Raw genomic sequence first — 10,037 nt, forward strand, 5'->3', positions numbered from 1 at the left:
TTCCTGCTGTTTAGCCTCATAAGAGGATACATATCAGCAATCAAAAAATCATTTTACTGAACAATGCCAAACCTGTTTAAATTGTTCAGCTGTACTGTTCTGGTGAAGTTGCACCTTCAGAATATAAATCCTCAAATCACCTTCCCTGCCTCTTCAAACGAGCTGGCATAACCATTTATCAGTTTATTTCCTCTCCTGGTTCTGTCAAAATTATATTAAAGCCTTCTCCTCCTGGAGGATTTTTGATAAAAGAGGGTTAGATAATACAAAAACATCATGCACACAGATCTGAATCAATCTCAACTGCAGCCAAAACGGTTTGTATAAAACCAGCTTTTTTGTTTGGTTTTATTTTCCTAGAAAGTAAAATCCCCAACCTCCTTATAACTTTTACTAGCCCTTCTTTGCATCTCTTCCATTTTCCAGTCACCCTTGGAAAGGAATTTCAGCTGAATTCTCATCTCATCTTGTACATTTCCTGCTGGTGATAAATTTGCAATTTTATGCAAAATTAGGAAAAGAGTGGCTAGTTCCTTGATCTATCTGTATGCTTGTACTTCACAGTTGTTGTCTTTGGGATTTTTCCATTTCGTTTAGCTATTTTTCTACAGCACAACCTTCTAATCCAGTTGAGCAGGAGTATTGAGATCATACTGCATTGCCAGTGACCAACAGCCCCAGCTGTACATAATCTCTTTGTACTTGGCAGATAAAGCACTACAAGTTTTAATGTTCTTTGGAAAGTGTTTTACCTTTTGAATTACTTTATTCTCAGTCTTGGATAAATGAGCTGAGTTATCAGTAAGTAATCCACTTTCTGTTCTTAACAAGCTCTTTGCCTACTCTTAATTCCATTTTCCCTAGATCTGTAGCCCTCTCCTTCATTACCCCTTGCACCTCCATCCCACTCCTTCTTCTGCTTGGGATGAAAGTCAGTTTTAGAACTTTGAAGTAAGTGAATGCCTCTTAAACATCAAATTTCTTAAGATGTTCAATCAACATGACCTCATTAAATAATTCTCTTAAATTTCCCAAAGTTTGCTTTTTAAAATAAATCAACCGAAGTGAAAGTTAAGTTGAACTGATGTGCAACCTCATAATTTAACAGGCTTGGATTCTTTTAAAATTATTTTTTCAATATTTACAAAGCAAATATTACAGTTTTTGGCACTCTAATTATTTAGTAAAAAAGTCAGACTGCTGTCACATGCAGTAATAAATGAACTTTACGCTGACCTTCACACATTAGCTGAGAAAATTACAAGCCCAAAGTGACCAGACTTTTTCAGTAAAAAAGTAAAATTCTTTTAAGCTATCCAACTTAATTATGCAGTAGAGAGAAATCAGTAGTAAAGCATCATATCAGCTGTGACATGCTACACTTATAAGAAGGTATTGCAAAAGATGGTTTGATAAAGATAGACTGAAAATAAGAGTCTAAGTATGAAAGTAAATCTTCAAAATGAAAAGTAATGATTATGTCAAAGAACACTGATAGTAAAATTACTTATAAAGGCAGAAAACCTATCTAATTTATCTCAACTGGAAACTGAGCTTCAAGAAAGCAATCATATATGATTGTACCATCCTTTCTTTACAAAAAGTAAAATAATATTAAACAATGATCCATTATTCAAGCTGTTTCCTCAAGCAATCTATATCATATTTTGTACTGAATACTGTAGTTCTCAATAAAGTTTTCATTATAGTTATGAGAAACCTTATCTTCATACATTGATGCCATTAGCAGAAAAACTTCTCACAGCATCTTTCTGGAAGTCTCTATTAATTATAAAACCTAGTCCTTGGAATATGTAAGATGTCCTATACATCCTATATATGGATTTCCTTTAAAAATAAAAAAAATCAAAACCTTGAAACCCAACTCTACACAAAAATCAAAGGGAGTTCAAACCAAGTCTGTTCTAGTCATAACAGGAATTTGTTAATGAACTATCCCATCCAATAAAGATATTACAACATGATCTCTTTTCCCTTAACAAAACAACCAGCACTTGTGTTCTGGACAATTATTATCTCTTACTTCTAAAAAATGTCTTGTTTTCACAAGCTCTGGAACTGTCAGTTGCTGTTTGGAAGACAATGATGATACCAGTCAAACATGACTCCCACTAAAAGGTGGGGAGATTTCATCATAAAAGTACTGGAATAACTAGAGGAATGAGCAACTTTGAATCATACAGCCTGCTGACAGTGTTAGGACTGGAAGGTTCCACATATCACTCAAGTCTCCATTTCAAAAAAGAGTTTTCTCAGTAAACTGTCCCAGGTTTGTGACAGTTCTAACTGTTGTTGCAGAAGGGAAAATCATGACATATTTTCTTTCATCTTTATTGCTTGACTCAGTTTCTGTTTCGACAGCTCCTCCTCCTCTGTTTCCAGTACATCCATCTCCTCCTCTGTTCTCAGTTTTGTCTTCAACTTTGTCATCATGGCCATGTATTTCCACATACTATACTCCCAGTCCAAAAATCTGTATCTTATGATCTCTTCTATTGTAGACAGCTACAAATATTTGAGAGGCAGTCAAAACTTCACTCCATTTCCATCTTACGCTATAAACCACCAGCAGCATTTCAGTTGCATTTTAGGCCTTCATCCTCTCTTTTTAGAGTATGGTGGATGGGGGTGTGGAAAGCTTGTTAAAAAACATAAAGCTTTCATCAGATATAAGAACAAGTATGTCCCACAGTTTTGGCATCCAAAATTTTAAGACAAACTTCTTCAAATGAAGCATCCAAAATAAATTCTTTCATCTGCTGCCTTCTCTCATTTTGGCATCTCAGTTTAAGCCAATTTTTTTCCTGCCTACAAAGGTAACTTAGCACCACGATATTCCAAGGAATCTTATACAAATTCCTGTCAGCATGCTGAGTATGTAAATGCTCTTTTAATTCCAGATCAGGATATACAGGGCCCCATTAAGTTAGTATTTTTCAGGATTAGATATTGAAAATTCATACTGCTAATACTGCTTATACTAATTTAGGTAGAATGATCCATTGCCTGCCAAAACTCTAATCTGTTTAACTGCCCAAGCACATGATACCCTAATCAGTTAGAATGCAAAATATTAAGATACCCATAAATATTCTATTTTTCTACAGAAAATGATTTCTGTAACACTAGCTCTGGATTTTCTAGGCAGAAATATGGGAAAAAACAATTAACCTGTATATTATAAAGTCCTTGTGACAGCTCTGTTGCCTGCACAGTACTAGGCACTAGTGTTTTAGGATTCCAAAAATTCTTAGGGCTGTGCTAGTTTGAACATTTCTGTAAATTTACAGGTATAGTAGGTTGACCCTGCCTGATCCAGGCACCCACCAAACAACTTTGTCACAACAGCATTCTGTTGTCTGTACTCATCTATAAGGAAAGGTAAGAAAAAGTAAAGAGAAGAGCAATTAATTGAACAAAATTCAGTGATGAGTCTGAAATACAATCAAAATTATCCAAGTCCCTTCCCAATGCTCTCTTCCCAGCTCCACATCACAACATATCTGGTGTGATAAATTACAAACTATACATCAGGTCAGAATCACAGTGAAAAGTGTCAAAAATTAAACATATCATCAATTGAAGTAAAAATACCACAGCTTTAGCCAATTTAGGTAACTGTGTTAGCTATTTCATGACAGTTTCATGTTTATAAAGTAGCTCTCGGTTTTTGAAACTCTGATGAACATGAGTCAATATTACTACATTAAAGGATGACTAATTAAGTTGCTAAAACATTATGGCTATACTTGCAAGTTAACCTGAAAACTTTAGAATCTGTCTAGAAGAGAAGTCTCAGAAATCTCTTTTACAAAAGAAAAAGTGTTTCAGCTTTTAGTATTCTGCAGCCTTTTATCTACCCAACTTGCTCCTATCCTGGTAATGTAATGAAATTGCTCTTGTATAGTTCATAGCAGTAGTCGTTAGGATTGCAGATTCTTCTAAAGCCATGCAAGAAGCAAGTTCAATTTTTCCACATAAAGATGGATAAAGAAACTGTAAAATAATTTGCTTTAAGAAAAGCAAAGTAACATTAAGCAAGAACAGACTCAAGCAATGGAAACTACAAAAATTAAATACAGCTGAGAAAAATCTACATACATTAGCTGAACATACCTTTAAAATAATACCAGCAGATTTCCAGTGAGTTTTAAAACCTTATTTTTCACCTTGTTTCAAGAATTTTAGATACAGTCTGAAAGACTTTGTCAGCCCTTCATGCTACTCTTTTACACTCAAATCCCCATCATTAGGTCCTACCCTTAAATTAATATACTGTCTTTTAAAAATTTCTTCTGTCATTGCATGGTAACAAGAGTTATATCTCCATGAATTATCAAGGGTAAATTAGCATGGTCATGTGTAGGACAAAGAAATAGGAGAAAATTTTGCCAAATTAACCCATTTTTACTTGAATAATACTCTATAAAACATCCCTTATTTAAAAAAAACCCTGTTACTCTGGCCTGGTGTTGGCTTGAATGGCACAACTGATGTTATAAAAATATATTATTTTTTTCTAGCTTGATCCTAGAATCTTTATAAAGCTATTAATATTTGGCAGTTAAACTCCAAGGACTTCCCCATTTAGCTCCCTCTTGCCACAACCTTTCTGAGACTGAGGTACCATTAAGAAAATATCTATATTCAGCTGAAGACTCAGCTAATGGCGGAGCAGAAAGAAAAAGGACCATGAAGAACTTCTAAGAAGCAAAATGCAGTTTCAAGCTCATATTGGGTTCTATTTCTGATTATTTTCAACAAAATAATGACCTTCACAGTTTAACAGAATATAGTGACAAAAATTCAGACAAAAATCAACTAATTTTGACAAATTTATATAGATAAATAAAAATGCTAGGAGTTGGTAAGAAAGAGTATAAGACAGCAATTATTTTTAGCACTTATATATAAAACTAAACCAAAAGTACCCGTGGACAAACTGCTTCAAGAAACTAGATGAAGTATAAGGACAGTAATATCACACACTGCTGTTTTCTTCTTGACTTTAAATCCTGTTAATTACAATCTCTTGAGTTATTTCCTATTCTCTTGACTATACTATTCATAATGATGAAAAAAGTAAAAGCTAAATGGATGCAAGTTACTTCCAAATCAGAATGATTTAATTTTTGTACAAGTACAAATAAAACATTATCCAAAAGATAAAGTCAAATAAGAATCAACTCAAATAAATTGCTAGCTAAATAACAAGAATTCAGAACAGGCTGAGTAATGATCTCATCCTTCTCTCTCTTGCCTTCCTCTAATTGTTTACTGAATTCATTTCCTAGGACAACTCAGTTTCCTCAAAAGAGATCTACTATCATAAAGCAACTATAATGAAACAGCCTACTATCATGAAACTCCTTTTCAGAGCTCTAGAGTAAATTCCTCTAAAACATGAGGAATAATGCTACAATCTTTTGGAGGATTGCTGTGAATGTTAATTAACATATGTACATACTTGAACTTTCTCTTTTTTAATGAGGAGTGGAAAAAAATTGAGAAGCACATAGCCAGACTGCCTTGCCTGTGAATCACCAGTAGGTTGCTAAAGTACTTACCAATGCTTTTAGTGAGTTTGTCAATGAGTTTGTGGACTTTATTCTGCCCTACTCTGCTGGTCCTCAATATGCTTTTAGGACACTTTGCTGATGATATTTTGATGGTCACAAAGCCCTGGTTAACATCAGAAATAAAGCAGTGAATTGCTTAATTAGACAAAATGCATGCATGTAACATTTGCATTTTGCTCAGCCATAATAACGCTTTGTGAAAGCTGGAATAGCTCTGTAATTAATATGCCCAATCTATTAATAAAAGCTAAACTCCAGGAAATAAAAAACAACTTATTTTTTAAGGAAGTGAAAAATGAGTGCTAAAGGAAGGAGCAGACTTCTATGTTCAAACATTCTGCAGTGTTATTAAATCCCCAACAGCTGTTGCTATCTTTATTCCCATGGGGACAAATTCATGATATCTGCATTGCTATAGGTTTTTGTTGATAATCTGTCAGACCCTGAGAGATAGCCTGCTGTAGCTGGGCTCATACACACATGAAGTAAATTCTGCAGATATTAGGATTTCCTTGGCTTCAAACGGTTGCCTTGGACACAAAGAGACACAGACTTAAAAATAGAGCAGTCTCTACATGTGGATTAGATAGTCAGCATTCCTTGAGCCAGACAAATGAAGATAAATCATAGCTAAGAAAGGCCGGGAAGAAGCTTTCTTGCTGTTTCATCTGATTGCTAAATTAAATCAATTGGGGTTGAGAGAATATTGCAATCATGGGTAGCTGCACCAGTATTTTTCTAATGGAAAAGTATTCTTTCATCTGTAGATTAGTTCAGCCAATAAATGTATTCCACAGTTGACATTTCATCTTTGTTACATCAACTTATCAGGATCAGTTACTGCATGAGAAGGCCATTGAAGAGAAAATTTTGAATAATCTCTAGAGAGATTTTAACAGTTTGTCATGCAGCTCTTTCCCACTCTTCTTCCCAAACATCAAATTAACTTTTAAAGGACATCAATTAAAACATGTATCCTTCCATGACAGTAATTAGCCACTATTGTGGATATAAAGAAAGGAAAAGGTATGCATCTATTTTTTGTCCTTCTGTATAGAGTCCAAAAAAGAGAAACCAGTCATGAGGCCTCATATCTGTTTTTCATGTCTTGGTCAGTTTCACCCTGTAATAAATAATCCTATATTGCTGGGATAAAACTTTGCCACAGAATTCATCACATATTTGTCTGACCTGAGCATAGTCAATGTCCATATTACAAATGTGTCCTTGATCTATTATGCACTTCCTAAAGAATGTCAGTATTGCTTAGATTAAAAGAATAGTTATACCCTCATTAATAACATTGTGAATAAATGAAGAGGGGGAAAATGGAATTCTAAGAGTTACCATGGGATTAAAAACAATATACGAATTGTTTTCCCATCTTAAACTTATAGCCAAGTTGATGGGGTAGAGGCTCAATAAACAGACTATAAAGTGTATGGAAAATTAGCTGGGCTCACATGGGTGTCATCAGTGGTACAAAGTAGAGCTGGAATCCAGTTACTATTGCCATTCCTCAGGGATCGATCATTCAATCTGGTATTCTTTCACATCTTCATTAATGACCTCAGTGATTGATGTGGCATTCTCAGAAATTGTGCATCATACTGCTGGGAATAATCAACATGCTGAAGGTCTGGGTTGCTACTCAGAAAAACCTTGAAAAGCTGGAGAAGTGAATTGACAGAAAACTCACAAAACTCAACACAGACAAATGTAAAGTTCTTCAGCTGGAATTAAATAAATCCACACAATGGCTTTGCAGGAAAGGACTTGGGGACTAATGGACAAGTTGACCATGAACCAGCATATGCTGCTGTGCAGACAAGGGACAACCATGCTCTGCTGCAGTAACTAACGTATTTCCAGTGGGTTGAAGGACATGATTGTTCCCCTCTGTTTAGCCCTTGAGAGGCCACTTCTAGAGTGTTGTGCCAGTTTAGGGGTTTTCAGTAAAAGACATTGACATACTGGAGCGAGTCTATCAGGGGATCATCACAATCATCAGGAGATGGGAAAACATGAAATATGAAAAACAAAATCAGAAAACTTGATTTATTTAGCCTAAGGGGAGCTCCTCAGCTACCTTAATGGGAGAGTATGTAAAATATACTGTTCTCAGAGGCAGGACAAGAAGCAATGGATACAAGATAGAACACAGGAATTTCCAGTTAGATACATATTACATTTTCTTCAACCATGGCAGTGGCCAAACAAACTGGAAGGGGCTGTCCAGAGAGGCTCTGGAATCTCCATTCTTGCAGATGCTCGAAACTGCCCTGGCTGAGGCCCTGAGCAATCTGATCTAACTGAACCTGCATTGAGGGGAGGGCTGGGCTAGATGACTGAATTTCCAGATGATCAGCTGACTAGATTTCCAGAAGTCCCTTGCAACCTAAATTATTCGATGATTTTAAGCATGATTCAGAATTATTTTTCCCTACTTTTTTTCTATCAGTAGCTACATAATTTTTTTTCCCGGTAAATTAAAAAGCAAAACAATACCAACAACTTTTTAAAATAACAAATATTTGGACTTAACTACCACTTTTTCACATCCAAGATAAGCCCATGTTTAGCTGATTCACACATTTCTAGTCAATTTAGGATTGAAAACACAAATTTAATTCATGCTAAGAACATACATAAAAACACATTCATGCACTGATTGAATCAGATGTCCAACAAAATGGACAGAGTGGCAAATGATAACAAACGAGATTTTGATTCTGACTCTTCAACTGAAACAACCTTTATGCTAGACTGGAATACCACAGGTGTCCACCTCTGCTGACTCAAGTCAGTCTTCTTGTGACTACCGATGCCTTTTCCTGGTCTTAAAATCAAGAGGCATACATGGTTAGAAGGGGAAAAGGGATTTTACCTCTGTATTTATTTTAAGGATCCCTAGGTGTACATGTCTAGGTCATATGCATCGAGATGCACCCCGCCAAGTCTATCTCTGTGTCCCCCCTCCCCCCAACATTGGGTATAACATTATAGGTTTTACTAATTAGCATATCTATCAAAGATTCCCCAATGAGAGGCTCAAGTGAGCCCCCCTCCCCAAGGAGCCTTCCCCTGGATGGTTCTATCTTGGTTTACAGAATATGTTCTGGAGAGGACCTTGGGGTCTGGGGCACACTGATCCCTAGCTATGAAGCTTGTAAAATGTTTAGTCTCTTAGCTTGACAAACAAGTCCAAGAATGTAGGCAAAAAGCACTAGGAATACAGAAGTTGTAAAAAGGTATAACAGGGGTATAAAAGAAAAGGCAAAAATCTTCATGGCATCACTACAAGGAAATGGTTCAAATCGAAAGGAATTATTAGATATACACTCTGCTTTAAGCATGATTTTTAAAGATTGCCCATATTTGGTCTACCACTTGGACAGCCCAGTATTGAAAACTGAGAAACTCTGCCTGTGGGAAGGACTGCTCCTGTTTGTGCAACCACACTTTAAAGATTTTCATTTAAGAAAAAAGATATTGAGCAGATAAATACAGCAAACCTGAATTTCATCACTCTTTTTCAACCAGCTCACTGATGAGTCAAAATCGGCCCCCCTCCATGCTTTCTTTCACATGTGATTTTGGTACTTGTACATATAATGAATGAGAGGCTTCTGCTGCTAGTATTTTTTCCATGACTACATAAGGATGTCTAAACTGATGAGAATCTACTATCATACACCTTAAGCAATGGTATACCACCCAAATTACTTGGAATCTGGATTTTAATTTTGACTGCTTTGGCATTTTCTTAGTTAATACTGAGCCACCTTGATTTCCACTCTATTTGTGCTTTAAAAAAAAAACAAACAACAACAAAAAAAGCAAGCAAAAAAAATTCAGTGGTTTTTAAGAGCATACAAACTTTGTATTGATTAACTTCTGTGAACTTTGAAAATTTTATGATTCATCCATCAGTGATTATAATGTACTTCACACAGAGGAAAACACCATTACTTAGAATACATTGACATTTGCAGTGTTAAATTGTTACAACTTTAAGAGTTGACATTTATACAAGTAACCCTCAAATTCTGAATTTCAGTATGGTTTGTATATTAGGGTAGTAGTAGGCCTTTAATATTAATCATGTTTATCAGGAAAAGATTATATGAAGGGTAAAATTCACTATAGTTCTGTTGTACACAGTGTTATAAATGTCCCATTTGCTAAAGAACTGGTAAGCATGACAGAACTACAGCAGAAAAAAGGCACAAAACCAGGTACAGAATTATGGAAGAGTAGTCAACTGTGCAACAGTTCTACTGGTAAAGAGAGACAAATGCTATAAAGATAGGGAATAGTGTAAGTTGGGACAGGACAAGCTACACGTAAAGGAAAGGCAGAAATAGGACTTCACAAGGGAAATGAGAGTAGGAAATTATGAAAGAACTGAAGTAAATATTAATTATTTTTTCGGAG

General features: G+C 35.5%; 1 protein-coding gene across 1 annotated transcript in view; it reads right to left on the reverse strand.

The window, feature by feature from the left end:
• Positions 1-2,328: 2,328 nt before the first annotated feature.
• LOC108447345 (gamma-aminobutyric acid receptor subunit gamma-3-like) overlaps positions 2,329-10,037 on the reverse strand; it is a 42,782-nt gene continuing 35,073 nt past the window's right edge. Inside the window, exon 4 of the mRNA XM_017736965.1 lies at positions 2,329-2,526. Coding sequence (XP_017592454.1) covers positions 2,329-2,526 — 198 coding nt within the window. The remainder of the gene's footprint in view (positions 2,527-10,037) is intronic.

This window comes from Corvus brachyrhynchos, unplaced genomic scaffold, assembly GCF_000691975.1.
Source record: "Corvus brachyrhynchos isolate BGI_N302 unplaced genomic scaffold, ASM69197v1 scaffold83, whole genome shotgun sequence".
NCBI classification, from domain to species: domain Eukaryota; kingdom Metazoa; phylum Chordata; class Aves; order Passeriformes; family Corvidae; genus Corvus; species Corvus brachyrhynchos.